Here is a 20,530-nt window from a genome sequence, read left to right on the forward strand (position 1 = left end):
TGTTCAGTTAATTGTTTATGGTTCAATGAACAAGGATGGTAAACAGTGTTTAAACCCTTTACAATGCAGATCTGTGAAGTTATTTAGATTTTTATAAATTATCTTTGAAAGACAGGGTCCCGAAAAAGGGACGTTTCTTTTTTTGCTGAGTTTAGAAGTACAAGCATTTTGCTACAATCACAATAATATCTGCTAAACATGTGTATGTGACCAATACAAATGTATTGTATTTTATTTGAGTTAGCCAATCAGTGGCCTGATTGAGGTCTTACAGTACCATACTGTTGAATTAGCCAATCAACAGCCTGATTGAGGTCTTACAGTACCATACTGTTGAACTAGCCAATCAACAGCCTGATTGAGGTCTTACAGTACCATACTGTTGAACTAGCCAATCAACAGCCTGATTGAGGTCTTTACAGTACCAGTGCCAACTCTCTAACATGGCAGCCTTCATCTGAGAGCTTTAAAGCCGGTTTTACACTTTTATCCAGAGCGACTTACAGAGCGAGTACTGAGTGCATCAATTCTTGTGCTTTTTCGTACTGGTCCCTTCCCTTCTAGGCAGAGTTCCTCTGTCCAGAGTCTGTGTTCTTTTGCCCATCTTAATCTTTTCTTTTTATTGGCCAGTCTGAGATATGGCTTTTTCTTTGCAACTCTGCCTAGAAGGCCAGCATCCCGGAGTCGCCTCTTCACTGTTGACATTGAGACTGGTGTTTTGCGGGTACTATTTAATGAAGCTGCCAGTTGAGGACATGTGAGGCGTCTGTTTCTCAAACTAGACACTCTAATGTACTTGTCATCTTGCTCAGTTGTAAACCGGGGCCTCCCACTCCTCTTTCTATTCTAGTTAGAGCCAGTTTGCACTGTTCTGTGAAGGGAGTAGTACATAGCGTTGTACGAGATCTTCAGTTTCTTGGCAAGTTCTCACATGGAATAGCTTTCATTTCTCAGAACAAGAATAGACTGACGAGTTTCAGAAGAAAGGACTTTGTTTCTGGCCATTTTGAGCCTGTAATGCTGTTGCTCCAGATACTCAACTAGTCTAAAGAAGGCCAGTTGTATACATCAATCAATGTGTGAAGAAACCCAGAGAACAGGAAGAAAAGAGAGCGAGAGAGACAGAGTGGAGAAGCCATTAAATGTATAATGGTGACAGATCTGTAGTGGAGTTGACTTACCATTAAGGTTCATGGCTGGCAACACCACGGACATCTTGGGCCTACTTCCTTTGTTGTGGCTGGTAGCGGGAAGTAAAAGGTGATCCTGAGAACAAGGAACAGTCAAAAAAGGTCAAAGGTCTAACAGAATGAAGCACACTTTGACCTTAGCAAAGACTTCAACACACCAGATCAACAGGATGTCAAACTGGAGTTCAAATCTTAGCACACCTTGACCCACACATCAAATACCACGTAACATCAGGCTGTATGTTCATCAGATAGCTGGCTTTACAATGAAGGATTAGGGTTAAAGGTCATAGGCATGAAGCACACCTTGACCCACACATCAAATACCACGTAACATCAGGCTGTATGTTCATCAGATAGCTGGCTTTACAATGAAGGATTAGGGTTAAAGGTCAGAGGCATGAAGCACACCTTGACCCACACATCAAATTGTACATGTTCAACGTTTAATTAATAACCACATGGCAGTCACAGAAACTGAAAAACACATGGATGTTCATCAGACAGATGACTTTATAGTGAAGGTGGGAAAGGAACCCTGTGGTCGCTACTTGTAAATCAAAGGGGAAAAACCCCCATCGACCCACAGCCCCGTCTGTATGACGTCAATCTGTCTGTCTGTAGCGTGTCTCGAAGACAGTTTGACCAAATTCAATCCAGTCAGTCAGTGGATGAGCTACTGACCAACTGCTAACTGTAGAAAGCAGCAATCTCTCTACTGCTCCACTAAACCCTATAGTACATCTATAGTGTCATCACACTACAGGACAATCTCTCTACTGCTCCACTAAACCCTATAGTACATCTATAGTGTCATCACACTACTGGACAATCTCTCTACTGCTCCACTAAACCCTATAGTACATCTATAGTGTCATCACACTACTGGACAATCTCTCTACTGCTCCACTAAACCCTATAGTACATCTATAGTGTCATCACACTACTGGACAATCTCTCTACTGCTCCACTAAACCCTATAGTACATCTATAGTGTCATCACACTACTGGACAATCTCTCTACTGCTCCACTAAACACTATAGTACATCTATAGTGTCATCACACTACAGGACAATCTCTCTACTGCTCCACTAAACCCTATAGTACATCTATAGTGTCATCACACTACAGGACAATCTCTCTACTGCTCCACTAAACCCTATAGTACATCTATAGTGTCATCACACTACAGGACAATCTCTCTACTGCTCCACTAAACCCTATAGTACATCTATAGTGTCATCACACTACAGGACAATCTCTCTACTGCTCCACTAAACCCTATAGTACATCTATAGTGTCATCACACTACTGGACAATCTCTCTACTGCTCCACTAAACCCTATAGTACATCTATAGTGTCATCACACTACAGGACAATCTCTCTACTGCTCCACTAAACCCTATAGTACATCTATAGTGTCATCACACTACAGGACAATCTCTCTACTGCTCCACTAAACCCTATAGTACATCTATAGTGTCATCACACTACTGGACAATCTCTCTACTGCTCCACTAAACCCTATAGTACATCTATAGTGTCATCACACTACAGGACAATCTCTCTACTGCTCCACTAAACCCTATAGTACATCTATAGTGTCATCACACTACAGGACAATCTCTCTACCGCTCCACTAAACCCTATAGTACATCTATAGTGTCATCACACTACTGGACAATCTCTCTACCGCTCCACTAAACCCTATAGTACATCTATAGTGTCATCACACTACTGGACAATCTCTCTACTGCTCCACTAAACCCTATAGTACATCTATAGTGTCATCACACTACTGGACAATCTCTCTACTGCTCCACTAAACCCTATAGTACATCTATAGTGTTATCACACTACAGGACAATCTCTCTACTGCTCCACTAAACCCTATAGTACATCTATAGTGTCATCACACTACAGGACAATCTCTCTACTGCTCCACTAAACCCTATAGTACATCTATAGTGTCATCACACTACAGGACAATCTCTCTACTGCTCCACTAAACCCTATAGTACATCTATAGTGTCATCACACTACAGGACAATCTCTCTACTGCTCCACTAAACCCTATAGTACATCTATAGTGTCATCACACTACAGGACAATCTCTCTACTGCTCCACTAAACCCTATAGTACATCTATAGTGTCATCACACTACAGGACAATCTCTCTACTGCTCCACTAAACCCTATAGTACATCTATAGTGTCATCACACTACAGGACAATCTCTCTACTGCTCCACTAAACCCTATAGTACATCTATAGTGTCATCACACTACTGGACAATCTCTCTACTGCTCCACTAAACCCTATAGTACATCTATAGTGTCATCACACTACTGGACAATCTCTCTACTGCTCCACTAAACCCTATAGTACATCTATAGTGTCATCACACTACAGGACAATCTCTCTACTGCTCCACTAAACCCTATAGTACATCTATAGTGTCATCACACTACAGGACAATCTCTCTACTGCTCCACTAAACCCTATAGTACATCTATAGTGTCATCACACTACAGGACAATCTCTCTACTGCTCCACTAAACCCTATAGTACATCTATAGTGTCATCACACTACAGGACAATCTCTCTACTGCTCCACTAAACCCTATAGTACATCTATAGTGTCATCACACTACTGGACAATCTCTCTACTGCTCCACTAAACCCTATAGTACATCTATAGTGTCATCACACTACTGGACAATCTCTCTACTGCTCCACTAAACCCTATAGTACATCTATAGTGTCATCACACTACAGGACAATCTCTCTACTGCTCCACTAAACCCTATAGTACATCTATAGTGTCATCACACTACAGGACAATCTCTCTACCGCTCCACTAAACCCTATAGTACATCTATAGTGTCATCACACTACAGGACAATCTCTCTACCGCTCCACTAAACCCTATAGTACATCTATAGTGTTATCACACTACAGGACAATCTCTCTACTGCTCCACTAAACCCTATAGTACATCTATAGTGTCATCACACTACAGGACAATCTCTCTACTGCTCCACTAAACCCTATAGTACATCTATAGTGTCATCACACTACAGGACAATCTCTCTACTGCTCCACTAAACCCTATAGTACATCTATAGTGTCATCACACTACAGGACAATCTCTCTACTGCTCCACTAAACCCTATAGTACATCTATAGTGTCATCACACTACTGGACAATCTCTCTACTGCTCCACTAAACCCTATAGTACATCTATAGTGTTATCACACTACTGGACAATCTCTCTACTGCTCCACTAAACACTATAGTACATCTATAGTGTCATCACACTACAGGACAATCTCTCTACTGCTCCACTAAACCCTATAGTACATCTATAGTGTCATCACACTACAGGACAATCTCTCTACTGCTCCACTAAACCCTATAGTACATCTATAGTGTCATCACACTACTGGACAATCTCTCTACTGCTCCACTAAACCCTATAGTACATCTATAGTGTTATCACACTACTGGACAATCTCTCTACTGCTCCACTAAACACTATAGTACATCTATAGTGTTATCACACTACTGGACAATCTCTCTACTGCTCCACTAAACCCTATAGTACATCTATAGTGTCATCACACTACAGGACAATCTCTCTACCGCTCCACTAAACCCTATAGTACATCTATAGTGTCATCACACTACAGGACAATCTCTCTACTGCTCCACTAAACCCTATAGTACATCTATAGTGTTATCACACTACAGGACAATCTCTCTACTGCTCCACTAAACCCTATAGTACATCTATAGTGTCATCACACTACAGGACAGTGAGGCGCCAATACAGACAATCCAAACATAATCCAGAGTTTACAGTGAGTTCAGGAAGTCACAGCTAAAGGCCACAAGCAACATGAAAGCACCTCACATCTCTCGTCATAAACATGCTAATCGCAAATCAGATGGCTACCATATGGGATAGTCTCTGTCAATGGTCTCTCTCCCCCCACGGCTTCAATAAGTAGTTAAATACTTCAGCGGTGAAATAACGCACACCAAAACTCTTAATATTCATGCCTGGCTCTGCCTTTAGATGTTTAGGGAGACTAACAACCCTTGGTCTCTGAGACGATTACAATTACATAAAGGCAAGGATTATAACCCGAATATGGTATTAATCTTGAATTGACAACTGAAATGTGGAACTCAATTTGTAATAAATGAGACAGCAAACACAGAGAGAGCACCATCGCCCTTTATGGTTGTGAGGGCTGGGGTCCGCTCACCAACCAAGAATTCACTAAATGGGACAAAGGCCAAATTGAGACTCTGCATGCAGAATTCTGCAAAAATATCCTCTGTGTACAAGGCAAAACACCAAATAATGCATGCAAAGCAGAACGATACCCGCTAATTGTCATCACCTACAGAGAGATGAACCTGGAGATGAGTCCCCAAAGCAAGCTGGTCCTGGGGCTCTGTTCACAAACAGACCCCACAGAGACCCAGGACAGCAACACAATTAGACCCAAACAAATCATGAGAAATCAAAAAGAAAATTACTTGACACATTGGAAATAATTTTTTGAAAACAGCGCAAACTAGAATGCTATTTGGCCCTAGAGATTACACAGTGGCAGAATACCTGAATACCGTAGGCAGACCTGGCTCTCAAGAGAAGACAGGCTATGTGCACACTGCCCACAAAATGAGGTGAAAACTGAGCTGCACTTCCTAACCTCCTGCCAAATGTATAACCATATTAGAGACACATATTTCCCTCAGATTACACACAACCACAAATCATTTGAAAACAAACCCAATTTTGATCAATTCCCATGTCTATTTGGTGAAATACCACAGTGTGCCGTCACAGCAGCAAGATTTATGACCTGTTGCCACAAGAAAAGGGCAACCAGTGAAAAACAAACAACATTACAAGTACAACCCATATACAGTTGAAGTCGGAAGTTTACATACACTTATGTTGGAGTCATTAAAACTCGTTTTTCAACCACTCCACATATTTCTTGTTAACAAACGATAGTTTTGGCAAGTCGGTTAGGACATGTACTTTGTGCATGACACAAGTCATTTTCCCAACAATTTTTCAAACAACAGATTATTTCACTTGTAATTCACTGTATCACAATTCCAGTGGGTCAGAAGTTTACATACACTAAATTGACTGTGCCTTTAAACAGCTTGGAAAATTCCAGAAAATGATGTCATGGCTTTAGAAGCTTCTCATAGGCTAATTGACATAATTTGAGTCAATTGGAGATGTACCTGTGGATGTATTTCAAGGCCTACCTCCAAACTCAGTGTCTCTTTGCTTGACATCATGGGAAAATCAAAAGAAATCAGCCAAGACCTCAGAATTTTTTTGTAGACATCCACAAGTCTGGTTCATCCTTGGGAGCAATTTCCAAACGCCTGAAGGTACCACGTTCCTCTGTACAAACAATAGTACGCAAGTATAAACACCATGGAACCACGCAGCCGTCATACCGCTCAGGAAGGAGACGCGTTCTGTCTCCTAGAGATGAACGTACTTTGGTGCGAAAAGTGCAAATCAATCCCAGAACAACAGCAAAGGACCGTGTGAAGATGCTGGAGGAAACAGGTACAAAAGTATCTATGTCCACAGTAAAACGAGTCCTATATCGACATAACCTGAAAGGCCGTTTAGCAAGGAAGAAGATCGTACTTTTTGGAAAATGTCCTCCGGTCTGATGAAACAAATTTAGAACTGTTTGGCCATAATGACCATCGTTATGTTTGGAGGAGAAAGGGGGATGCTTGCAAGCCAAAATACACCATCCCAACCGTGAAGCTCGTGGGTGGCAGCATCATGTTGTGGGGGTGCTTTGCTGCAGGAAGGATTGGTGCAGTTCACAAAATAGATGGCATCATGACGAAGGAAAATTATGAGGATATATTGAAGCAACATCTCAAGACATCAGTCAGGAAGTTAAAGCTTGGTCGCAAATGAGTCTTCCAAATGGACAATGGCCACAAGCATACTTCCAAAGTTGTGGCAAAATGGCTTAAGGACAACAAAGTCAAGGTATTGGAGTGGCCATCACAAAGCCCTGACCTCATGCCTATAGAACATTTGTGGGCAGAACTGAAAAAGCGTGTGCGAGCAAGGAGGCCTACAAACCTGACTCAGTTACACCAGCTCTGTCAGGAGGAATGGGCCAAAATTCACCCAACTTACTGAGGGAAGCTTGTGGAAGGCTACCCGAAACGTTTGACCCAAGTTAAACAATTTAAAGGCAATGCTACCAAATACTAATTGAGTGTATGTAAACTTCTGACCCACTGGGAATGTGATGAAAGAAATAAAAGCTGAAATAAATAATTCTCTACTATTATTCTGACATTTCACATTCTTAAAATATTGTGGTGATCCTAACTGACCTAAGACAGGGAATTTTTACGAGGATTAAATGTCAGGAATTGTGAAAAACTGAGTTTAAATGTATTTGGCTAAGGTTTATGTAAACTTCCGACTTCAACTGTATATTATTACTTGTGAATGATGCCCAGATTGTGTGCAGTAAGGCAAGAAGCACATTAAACCACTTTAAATCTTGTCTGCTAAATTAACTAGCGTAGCCCGCAGCCATTTGGCATAGCAAGATCAGGACCTAACATAAGGACAATTCAGAGTATTCTGTTCTTCTGAAATAGATTACATTTTCTTCATATCATGTTTCTTTAGACCTGTCTAAAATAAATCACGGATTAGAGAGAGAGAGAGACCCTGAGAGAGAGAGAGAGACCTAGAGAGAGAGAGAGAGAGACCTAGAGAGAGAGAGAGAGACCTAGAGAGAGAGAGAGAGACCTAGAGAGAGAGAGAGAGACCTAGAGAGAGAGAGAGAGACCTAGAGAGAGAGAGAGAGAGAGAGAGAGAGACCTAGAGAGAGCGAGAGACCTAGAGAGAGACCTAGAGAGAGAGAGAGACCTAGAGAGAGACCTAGAGAGAGAGAGAGACCTAGAGAGAGAGAGACCTAGCGAGAGAGAGAGACCTAGAGAGAGAAGTGGTTCTAATCTAGATGAAATGACAGAGGCTGAATGTTGTTTAGATAGAGACATACATAGCTAACATGTGTGACCCAGCCGCGCTCTCCTGAGACTGCCTACATATTGACACTTCTGTCACTATCAACCTGCTCTGCTCAAGGCCCACGTTTGAACCTACATGGTCACATAAACTCAGGGCCTTAGATTCAATGATGCAGCTGAGAGACGCACAGAAAGATAGCCCCCTTTAATTCTTCTATCTGGAGTTAAGTAAAAAGTCAGAGAGGGAAACAGTAACAGCCATTAAGCACGGGGAGGGGGAGGGAGGGAGAGACAGAGATGAGAGAGAGACAGAGAGAGAGACAGAGAGAGAGAGACAAAGACAGACGAGAGAGAGAGAGACAGACGAGAGAGACAGACGAGAGAGAGACAGAGAGAGAGAGCGCGACAGGGGAGAGAGAGACAGGGGAGAGAGAGAGACAGGGGAGAAAGAGAGAGAGAGACAGAGAGAGGTAGAGAGGCAGAGGAGAGAGCTAGAGAAGAGAGAGTTCTTCTGCTGCTCTGGGGTTTATTCCTGCACCAACATTGACAACGTTTTGGCAACATGGTTGATCATTACAAAATGGTTGATCACCACAAAATGGTTGATCACTACAAAATGGTTGATCACTACAAAGACTGAAAATCTAGAGAGAATGAACAGGGTCCGTATCCACAAAGTCAGAGTTCGGCTTGCGAGGTATACCGTATAATCTGGAAATAGAAGGCCACGGAATGTTTTTTCAATAAATCTGAATATTTGTAGCTAATTTTTAAGTTAATACCTGCAGTCAACTTGTGCAATACATTAGGAGATAAAGCAGACTGGGTTATTAATTTCACCAGTCACATTATTTTATATATTATGAAGGTTACTGTAGTTCCCCAGAACAGTTGAGCCAGTCACGTGTTGATTTGTAAATAGCACAACGGGAAACGGCGGGAGCTGGTGAGTCCATAGCGTTGTTATACATACATACATACATATATATACATTAATTGTGCGGCTCATATGAGGTGATGACGTTGCACTTGTATGCAATTCACTGCTAAATGTTTGCCATCAGATATCTTAATTGCTTTCTGTCAGAAATCCAAAGAGCTCTGGATGAGTTGTCTGTAGAGCTGCCATTTTGTCCCTGTGCTTCCTGCTAGTGTTTTTACCCTCCTCCGTTCTTCTCCCCTCTGCTCCGTGTACACATGCTGCTCTTCCTTCAGATGCGTCGCAACATTTTCTCTCATTCGCTTTCACCTGTAAATGTCCACACTCACTGAAAATGACTTTCGGTAGCTACCAGCTATGCTTGTATAACTTTATAAGCTGGTATTTGCCTGTCTATCTAATTAGTTTATATTACTTTTCACTCGTAGCATTCAGCTAACAACGTCTATGTGATTTCGCTATAATTTTTTGCAAATGTTGCTAGCATTCTGGTAATAGGGGCCCAATGGGGTTCTTGCGTTTTTAGCGCCCCCTTGTGTACTAAGCCGGCAATACCCTAAATCCCGGGATGAGAGAAGGACGGTATGACGATATGAAAATCTGAATACCGCCCAAGCCTAGTGGGAGGGGCTAATCTTATTCATTATGATCTAAAAGGCTAAACTGATCCCAGATCAGCACTCTTACTCAGAGCTTTGTGGATATGGGCCCAGGTCTACGTTTCAGTTATATCATTAAGGAAAATCAGACTAAGTTGAAGAACTGGACCCCAGTCCTGCTGCTCTTCTCATCAGAGCCCTGCCTGCTGCAGAGGCTGCCTGCCAATCTGACATGGCTGCTGCTACCATGGCGACGGTCAGCGCAGGTTGCTGGAACTTTACTGGACGCCGGTCACAGGAACCGCTGACCTCACCTCAGCTCACACTTCCATAAAGCCAGTAAAGCCACAGGTACAGCATACTGAGACGATGGTGCCCGCGACATGCCCGCAAAATGACTGGGTTTTGTCCAGATCTATTCTTTCCGTCACCTCAGTCTCATTTCACACTGCCACAAAACCACAGGTAACGTAAAGCTATAAATGCGGCAGCTCTGAACGTTACAGTCCACAGGGTCAGAGTGGATACAGGGTGCAGAGACTGACCACAGTACAGTACAGGAAGGCAAGAATTAGTGCCTCTAGTTAGTCTGCTATAGAAAATGTTGGATTTAAAACAAAAACAAATCTCAAATGAAGTCCAGAGCTTTGGCAGGCTTTGGCAGTCACATCATCACACGAAGGGGAACAAAAACAGAAGCCACACCCCCTCTCAGGGAAACACCCTGCTGAAACCCAGGAAACACCCTGCTGAAACCCAGGAAACACCCTGCTGAAACCCAGGAAACAAAACACAAGCAAATAATAAAGCGGCAGAGCTAATAAAGGGCTGTAAAAATGTAAACGATCACCGTGGACAACGGGGTGACATGCTGTGGGCTCAGCACGTCACAGAGCTAGAGGAGTTCCCTTCCTTCAGCGGTCTCTCCATCCCTCCATCTTTCTCCGTTTCAGACTCCCTCCATCAATCTCTACCTTCATCCCCTCTCTCATAAAATCATTACAGAATTGATCCCCTTTAAGCCTCTCGTGATGCAAGGGTGGAAAAGTCAGCCATTAACTATCCCAATATAAAGTCAGACTTCTGATCCACCTTTTCCCTCAGAGATCATGAGGAATATGGCTGTGTCTCAACAGAGATCATGAGGAAGAGACATCCAATATGGCTGTGTCTCAACAGAGATCATGGAGGAAGAGACATCCAATATGGCTGTGTCTCAACAGAGATCATGGAGGAAGAGACATCCAATATGGCTGTGTCTCAACAGAGATCATGGAGGAAGAGACATCCAATATGGCTGTGTCTCAACAGAGATCATGAAGGAAGAGACATCCAATATGGCTGTGTCTCGACAGAGATCATGGAGGAAGAGACATCCAATATGGCTGTGTCTCGACAGAGATCATGGAGGAAGAGACATCCAATATGGCTGTGTCTCGACAGAGATCATGGAGGAAGAGACATCCAATATGGCTGTGTCTCGACAGAGATCATGAGGAAGAGACATTCAACATGGCTGTGTCTCGACAGAGAACAAGTATGGTTTAGAGGCTTAAGACTATTGACGAGTGAGCACTGAGGTCAAAGGTTAGACAGGGCAGAGGTTAGTGGTCTTTCCCTGGTCAGACTACGCTGTCCAGTCCAGTCCAGTCCTACTCAGTTCCTTCTGTAACCAGATAGATTGGCACTTGACCTTCAGATTTTTTACAATTCAGGGCTTGATTCAATCCGTGGCATAGAAAACCTGCTTTGTAGTAGCGCAGTTTAAATTTAAAGGTATTTTTAGATTGTGCCGACATATGCAGTCTCCGCAAACTCGGAAACATTGCCTTTAAATGTCAATCGAGCAATAACGCTGATCTTCTGTCCTACTTATTGAATCAAGCCCTTAACTTTCATTTAAACAGGGAGTCTTCACTGAGGTCAGAATATCTCCTTCCCATCAACAACATGTAATGACCAAAGAGAACACAACGGTCGTCATGGTTTCTGTAGTCGCCATGTCAACACTTCCTCAACAAGGGTTTGTTTGTGATTTCCTTTGTGACAAGAGTTCATGACATGAACCCTGACCTTGGCAATCATTGGATGCCTGCCATAGCCTGAGGGACACTGAATAATAACGTCTGCACAGTAAGAAGTAACTTACTTATTATTAGTATTATTGTTATTATCATCATCATAATCGTTATTATTGTTGTGATTATTACTCCAAATAGTAGTGGTACGAGTAATAGAGGTGATGGTAACGTAGTAGTAATGATGATGGCAGTGGTGGTGGTAGTAGTAGTAGTAATGATGATGGTGGTGGTGGTAGTAGTAATGATGATGGTAGTCGTGGTAGTAGTAGTAGTAGTAATGATGATGGTAGTCGTGGTAGTAGTAGTAGTAGTAGTAGTAGTGATGATGGTGGTGGTGGTGGTAGTAGTAATGATGATGGTAGTGGTGGTAGTAGTAGTAGTTGTGATGATGGTGGTGGTAGTAGTAATGATGATGGTAGTGGTGGTAGTAGTAGTAGTAATGATGATGGCAGTGGTGGTAGTAGTAGTAGTAATGATGATGGTAGTCGTGGTAGTAGTAGTAGTTGTGATGATGGTAATAGTAGTAGTAGTAGTAGTAATGATGATGGTAATAGTAGTAGTAGTAGTAGTAATGATGATGGTGGTGGTAGTAATGCTGATGGTGGTGGTAGTAGTAGTAGTAGTAGTAGTAATGATGAGGGTGGTGGTAGTAGTAGTAGTAGTAGTAGTAGTAACGATGAGGGTGGTGGTAGTAGTAGTAGTAGTAGTAATGATGAGGGTGGTGGTAGTAGTAGTAGTAATGATGACGGTGGTGGTAGTAGTAGTAATGATGATGGTGGTGGTAGTGGTGGTGGTAGTAGTAGTAGTAGTGATGATGGTGGTAGTAGTAGTAGTAGTAATGATGATGGTGGTGGTAGTAGTAGTAGTAATGATGATGGTGGTGGTAGTAGTAGTAGTGGTGATGGTGGTGGTAGTAGTAGTAATGATGATGGTGGTAGTAGTAGTAGTAATGATGATGGTGGTAGTAGTAGTAGTAATGATGATGGTGGTAGTAGTAGTAGTAATGATGATGGTGGTAGTAGTAGTAGTAATGATGATGGTGGTAGTAGTAGTAGTAATGATGATGATGGTGGTGGTAGTAGTAGTAGTGATGGTGGTAGTAGTAGTAGTAATGATGATGGTGGTGGTAGTAGTAGTAGTGATGATGGTGGTGGTAGTAGTAGTGATGATGGTGGTGGTAGTAGTAGTAGTGATGATGGTGGTAGTAGTAGTAGTGATGATGGTGGTGGTAGTAGTAGTAGTGATGATGGTGGTAGTAGTAGTGATGATGGTGGTAGTAGTAGTGATGATGGTGGTAGTAGTAGTGATGATGATGGTGGTGGTAGTAGTAGTAGTAGTAGTAGTAGTAGTAGTAGTAGTAGTAGTAGTAGTAGTGATGATGATGATGGTGGTGGTGGTAGTAGTAATGATGGTGGTAGTAGTAGTAGTAGTAATGATGATGGTGGTGGTAGTAGTAGTAGTGATGATGGTGGTAGTAGTAGTAGTGATGATGATGGTGGTGGTAGTAGTAATGATGATGGTGGTGGTAGTAGTAATGATGATGGTGGTAGTAGTAGTAGTGATGATGATGGTGGTGGTAGTAGTAGTGATGATGATGGTGGTGGTAGTAGTAGTAGTAGTAGTAGTAGTAGTAGTAGTAGTAGTAGTAGTAGTAGTAGTAGTAGTAGTAGTGATGATGATGATGGTGGTGGTGGTAGTAGTAATGATGGTGGTAGTAGTAGTAGTAGTAATGATGATGGTGGTGGTAGTAGTAGTAGTAGTAGATGATGGTGGTAGTAGTAGTAGTGATGATGATGGTGGTGGTAGTAGTAGTAGTGATGATGATGGTGGTGGTAGTAGTAGTAGTAGATGATGGTAGTAGTAGTAGTGATGATGATGGTGGTGGTAGTAGTAGTAGTAATGATGGTGGTAGTAGTAGTAGTAGTAATGATGGTGGTAGTAGTAGTAGTAGCAATGATGATGGGGGTGGTAGTGGTGGGAGTAGTAGTAGTAATGATGATGGTAGTGGTAGTAGTAGTAGTAGTAGTAATGATGATGGTGGTAGTGGTGGGAGTAGTAGTGATGATGGTGGTGGTAGGAGTAGTAGTAGTAATGATGATGGTAATAGTAGTAGTAGTAGTAGTAATGATGATGGTGGTGGTAGTGCTGGGAGTAGTAGTGATGATGGTGGTGGTAGTAGTAGTAGTAGTAGTAGTAGTAACGATGAGGGTGGTGGTAGTAGTAGTAGTAGTAGTAATGATGAGGGTGGTGGTAGTAGTAGTAGTAATGATGACGGTGGTGGTAGTAGTAGTAATGATGATGGTGGTGGTAGTGGTGGTGGTAGTAGTAGTGATGATGGTGGTAGTAGTAGTAGTAGTAATGATGATGGTGGTGGTAGTAGTAGTAGTAATGATGATGGTGGTGGTAGTAGTAGTAATGATGATGGTGGTGGTAGTAGTAGTAGTGGTGATGGTGGTGGTAGTAGTAGTAGTGGTGATGGTGGTGGTAGTAGTAGTAGTGATGATGGTGGTAGTAGTAGTAGTAATGATGATGGTGGTAGTAGTAGTAGTAATGATGATGGTGGTAGTAGTAGTAGTAATGATGATGGTGGTAGTAGTAGTAGTAATGATGATGATGGTGGTGGTAGTAGTAGTAGTGATGGTGGTAGTAGTAGTAGTAATGATGATGGTGGTGGTAGTAGTAGTAGTGATGATGGTGGTGGTAGTAGTAGTGATGATGGTGGTGGTAGTAGTAGTAGTGATGATGGTGGTAGTAGTAGTAGTGATGATGGTGGTGGTAGTAGTAGTAGTGATGATGGTGGTAGTAGTAGTGATGATGGTGGTAGTAGTAGTGATGATGGTGGTAGTAGTAGTGATGATGATGATGGTGGTAGTAGTAGTAGTAGTAGTAGTAGTAGTAGTAGTAGTAGTAGTAGTAGTAGTAGTAGTGATGATGATGATGGTGGTGGTGGTAGTAGTAATGATGGTGGTAGTAGTAGTAGTAGTAATGATGATGGTGGTGGTAGTAGTAGTAGTAGTAGATGATGGTAGTAGTAGTAGTGATGATGATGGTGGTGGTAGTAGTAGTAGTAGATGATGGTAGTAGTAGTAGTGATGATGATGGTGGTGGTAGTAGTAGTAGTAATGATGGTGGTAGTAGTAGTAGTAGTAATGATGGTGGTAGTAGTAGTAGTAGCAATGATGATGGGGGTGGTAGTGGTGGGAGTAGTAGTAGTAATGATGATGGTAGTGGTAGTAGTAGTAGTAGTAATGATGATGGTGGTAGTGGTGGGAGTAGTAGTGATGATGGTGGTGGTAGGAGTAGTAGTAGTAATGATGATGGTAATAGTAGTAGTAGTAGTAGTAATGATGATGGTGGTGGTAGTGCTGGGAGTAGTAGTGATGATGGTGGTGGTAGGAGTAGTAGTAGTAATGATGATGGTAGTGGTAGTAGTAGTAGTAATGATGATGGTGGTGGTAGTGGTGGTAGTAGTAGTAATGATGATGGTGGTGGTGGTAGTGGTGGTAGTAGTAATGATGATGGTGGTGGTAGTGGGTGGTGGTGGTAGTAGTAGTAGTAGTAATGGTGGTGGTAGTAGTAGTAGTAATGGTGGTGGTAGTGGTGGGAGTAGTAGTGATGATGGTTGTGGTAGGAGTAGCAGTAGTAATGATGATGGTAGTGGTAGTAGTAGTAGAAATGATGATGGTGGTGGTAGTGGTGGGAGTAGTAGTGATGATGGTGGTGGTAGGAGTAGTAGTAGTAATGATGATGGTAGTGGTAGTAGTAATGATGATGGTGGTGGTAGTGGTGGTAGTAGTAGTAATGATGATGGTGGTGGTAGTGGTGGTAGTAGTAAATGATGGTGGTGGTAGTGGTGGTAGAAGTAGTAGTAGTAATGGTGGTGGTGGTAGTAGTAGTAGTAATGGTGGTGGTAGTGGTGGTAGTAATGATGGTGGTAGTAGTAACGGTGGTGGTAGTGGTGGTAGTAGTAGTAATGGTGGTGGTAGTGGTGGTAGTAGTAGTAATGGTGGTGGTAGTGGTGGTAGTAGTAGAAATGGTGGTGGTAGTGGTGGTAGTAGTAGTAGTAATGATGATGGTGGTGGTAGTAGTAGTAGTAATGATGATGGTGGTGGTAGTAGTAGTAGTAATGATGATGGTGGTGGTAGTAGTAGTAGTAGTAATGATGATGGTGGTGGTAGTAGTAGTAGTAGTAATGATGATGGTGGTAGTGGTGGTAGTAGTAGTGATGATGGTGGTGGTAGGAGTAGTAGTAGTAATGATGATGGTAATAGTAGTAGTAGTAGTAGTAATGATGATGGTGGTGGTAGTGCTGGGAGTAGTAGTGATGATGGTGGTGGTAGGAGTAGTAGTAGTAATGATGATGGTAGTGGTAGTAGTAGTAGTAATGATGATGGTGGTGGTAGTGGTGGTAGTAGTAGTAATGATGATGGTGGTGGTAGTGGTGGTAGTAGTAATGATGATGGTGGTGGTAGTGGGTGGTGGTGGTAGTAGTAGTAGTAGTAATGGTGGTGGTAGTAGTAGTAGTAATGGTGGTGGTAGTAATGGTGGTGGTAGTGGTGGGAGTAGTAGTGATGATGGTGGTGGTAGGAGTAGCAGTAGTAATGATGATGGTAGTGGTAGTAGTAGTAGAAATGATGATGGTGGTGGTAGTGGTGGGAGTAGTAGTGATGATGGTGGTGGTAGGAGTAGTAGTAGTAATGATGATGGTAGTGGTAGTAGTAATGATGATGGTGGTGGTAGTGGTGGTAGTAGTAGTAATGATGATGGTGGTGGTAGTGGTGGTAGTAGTAAATGATGGTGGTGGTAGTGGTGGTAGAAGTAGTAGTAGTAATGGTGGTGGTGGTAGTAGTAGTAGTAATGGTGGTGGTAGTGGTGGTAGTAATGATGGTGGTAGTAGTAACGGTGGTGGTAGTGGTGGTAGTAGTAGTAATGGTGGTGGTAGTGGTGGTAGTAGTAGTAATGGTGGTGGTAGTGGTGGTAGTAGTAGAAATGGTGGTGGTAGTGGTGGTAGTAGTAGTAGTAATGGTGGTGGTGGTAGTAGTAGTAGTAATGATGATGGTGGTGGTAGTAGTAGTAGCAATGATGATGGTGGTGGTAGTAGTAGTAGCAATGATGATGGCGGTGGTAGTAGTAGTAGTAGTAATGATGATGGCAGTGGTGGTAGTAGTAGTAGTAATGATGATGGCAGTGGTGGTAGTAGTAGTAGTAATGATGATGGTAGTCGTGGTAGTAGTAGTAGTAATGATGATGGTAGTCGTGGTAGTAGTTGTAGTTGTGATGATGGTGGTGGTAGTAGTAATGATGATGGTAGTGGTGGTAGTAGTAGTAGTAATGATGATGGTAATAGTAGTAGTAGTAGTAGTAGTAATGATGATGGTAATAGTAGTAGTAGTAGTAGTAATGATGATGGTGGTGGTAGTAATGCTGATGGTGGTGGTAGTAGTAGTAGTAGTAGTAGTAGTAATGATGATGGTGGTGGTAGTAGTAGTAGTAGTAGTAGTAATGATGAGGGTGGTAGTAGTAGTAGTAATGATGATGGTGGTGGTAGTAGTAGTAGTAGTAGTAGTAATGATGATGGTGGTAGTAGTAGTAGTAGTAGTAGTAGTAATGATGAGGGTGGTGGTAGTAGTAGTAGTAATGATGATGGTGGTGGTAGTAGTAGTAATGATGATGGTGGTGGTAGTAGTAGTAATGATGATGGTGGTGGTAGTGGTGGTGGTAGTAGTAGTAGTAATGATGATGGTGGTGGTAGTAGTAGTAGTAATGATGATGGTGGTGGTAGTAGTAGTAGTGATGATGGTGGTGGTAGTAGTAGTAGTGATGATGGTGGTGGTAGTAGTAGTAGTGATGATGGTGGTAGTAGTAGTAGTAGTGATGATGGTGGTAGTAGTAGTAGTGATGATGGTGGTAGTAGTAGTAATGATGATGGTGGTAGTAGTAGTAGTAATGATGATGATGGTGGTGGTGGTAGTAGTAATGATGGTGGTAGTAGTAGTAGTAATGATGATGGTGGTGGTAGTAGTAGTAGTGATGATGGTGGTGGTAGTAGTAGTAGTGATGATGGTGGTAGTAGTAGTAGTGATGATGGTGGTGGTAGTAGTAGTAGTGATGATGGTGGTAGTAGTAGTAGTAGTAGTAGTAGTGATGATGATGGTGGTGGTGGTAGTAGTAATGATGGTGGTAGTAGTAGTAGTAGTAATGATGATGGTGGTGGTAGTAGTAGTAGATGATGGTAGTAGTAGTAGTGATGATGATGGTGGTGGTAGTAGTAGTAGTAGTAGATGATGTTAGTAGTAGTAGTGATGATGATGGTGGTGGTAGTAGTAGTAGTAATGATGGTGGTAGTAGTAATGATGATGGTAGTCGTGGTAGTAGTTGTAGTTGTGATGATGGTGGTGGTAGTAGTAATGATGATGGTAGTGGTGGTAGTAGTAGTAGTAATGATGATGGTAATAGTAGTAGTAGTAGTAATGATGATGGTAATAGTAGTAGTAGTAGTAGTAATGATGATGGTGGTGGTAGTAATGATGATGGTGGTGGTAGTAGTAGTAATGATGATGGTGGTGGTAGTAGTAGTAGTAGTAGTAGTAATGATGAGGGTGGTGGTAGTAGTAGTAGTAGTAGTAGTAATGATGATGGTGGTAGTAGTAGTAGTAGTAGTAGTAGTAACGATGAGGGTGGTGGTAGTAGTAGTAGTAGTAGTAGTAGTAATGATGAGGGTGGTGGTAGTAGTAGTAGTAATGATGATGGTGGTGGTAGTAGTAGTAATGATGATGGTGGTGGTAGTAGTAGTAGTAATGATGATGGTGGTGGTAGTAGTAGTAGTGATGATGGTGGTGGTAGTAGTAGTAGTGATGATGGTGGTGGTAGTAGTAGTAGTGATGATGGTGGTAGTAGTAGTAGTAGTGATGATGGTGGTAGTAGTAGTAGTGATGATGGTGGTAGTAGTAGTAATGATGATGGTGGTAGTAGTAGTAGTAATGATGATGATGGTGGTGGTGGTAGTAGTAATGATGGTGGTAGTAGTAGTAGTAATGATGATGGTGGTGGTAGTAGTAGTAGTGATGATGGTGGTGGTAGTAGTAGTAGTGATGATGGTGGTAGTAGTAGTAGTGATGATGGTGGTGGTAGTAGTAGTAGTGATGATGGTGGTAGTAGTAGTAGTAGTAGTAGTAGTAGTAGTAGTGATGATGATGGTGGTGGTGGTAGTAGTAATGATGGTGGTAGTAGTAGTAGTAGTAATGATGATGGTGGTGGTAGTAGTAGTAGTAGTAGATGATGGTAGTAGTAGTAGTGATGATGATGGTGGTGGTAGTAGTAGTAGTAGTAGATGATGGTAGTAGTAGTAGTGATGATGATGGTGGTGGTAGTAGTAGTAGTAATGATGGTGGTAGTAGTAGTAGTAGTAATGATGGTGGTAGTAGTAGTAGTAGCAATGATGATGGGGGTGGTAGTGGTGGGAGTAGTAGTAGTAATGATGATGGTAGTGGTAGTAGTAGTAGCAGTAATGATGATGGTGGTAGTGGTGGGAGTAGTAGTGATGATGGTGGTGGTAGGAGTAGTAGTAGTAATGATGATGGTAGTGGTAGTAGTAGTAATGATGATGGTGGTGGTAGTGCTGGGAGTAGTAGTGATGATGGTGGTGGTAGGAGTAGTAGTAGTAATGATGATGGTAGTGGTAGTAGTAGTAGTAATGATGATGGTGGTGGTAGTGGTGGTAGTAGTAGTAATGATGATGGTGGTGGTAGTGGTGGTAGTAGTAATGATGATGGTGGTGGTAGTGGGTGGTAGTAGTAGTAGTAGTAATGGTGGTGGTAGTAGTAGTAATGGTGGTGGTAGTAATGGTGGTGGTAGTGGTGGGAGTAGTAGTGATGATGGTGGTGGTAGTAGTAGTAGTAGTAATGATGATGGTAGTGGTAGTAGTAGTAGTAATGATGATGGTGGTGGTAGTGGTAATGATGATGGTGGTGGTAGTAGTAATGATGATGGTGGTGGTAGTAGTAATGATGATGGTGGTGGTAGTGGTGGTAGTAGTAGTAATGATGATGGTGGTGGTAGTGGTGGTAGTAGTAAATGATGGTGGTGGTAGTGGTGGTAGAAGTAGTAGTAGTAATGGTGGTGGTAGTAGTAGTAGTAATGGTGGTGGTAGTAATGATGGTGGTAGTAGTAACGGTGGTGGTAGTGGTGGTAGTAGTAGTAATGGTGGTGGTAGTGGTGGTAGTAGTAGTAATGGTGGTGGTAGTAGTAGTAATGGTGGTGGTGGTAGTAGTAGTAGTAGTAATGATGATGGTGGTGGTAGTAGTAGTAGCAATGATGATGGTGGTGGTAGTAGTAGTAGCAATGATGATGGTGGTGGTAGTAGTAGTAGCAATGATGATGGTGGTGGTAGTAGTAGTAGCAATGATGATGGTGGTGGTGGTAGTAGTAGTAGCAATGATGATGGTGGTGGTGGTAGTAGTAGTAGCAATTATGATGGTGGTGGTAGTAATGATGATGGTGGTGGTAGTAGTAGTAGTAGTAATGATGATGGTGGTAGTAGTAATGATGATGGTAGTGGTAGTAGTAGCAGTAATGATGGTGGTGGTGGTAGTAGTAGTAGTAATGATGATGGTAGTGGTAGTAGCAGTAATAATGATGGTAGTGGTGATAGTAGTAA

General features: G+C 42.3%; 1 protein-coding gene across 1 annotated transcript in view; it reads right to left on the reverse strand.

Moving 5' to 3' along the window:
- The window catches only part of atf6 (activating transcription factor 6), a 115,536-nt gene that overhangs the window by 16,544 nt on the left and 78,462 nt on the right, over nt 1-20,530 (reverse strand). Inside the window, exon 15 of the mRNA XM_039002983.1 lies at nt 1,182-1,266. Within this exon, the coding sequence (XP_038858911.1) occupies nt 1,182-1,266 (85 nt within the window). The remainder of the gene's footprint in view (nt 1-1,181; nt 1,267-20,530) is intronic.

The sequence above is a fragment of the Salvelinus namaycush genome, chromosome 10 (assembly GCF_016432855.1).
Source record: "Salvelinus namaycush isolate Seneca chromosome 10, SaNama_1.0, whole genome shotgun sequence".
Taxonomy (NCBI): Eukaryota; Metazoa; Chordata; class Actinopteri; order Salmoniformes; family Salmonidae; genus Salvelinus; species Salvelinus namaycush.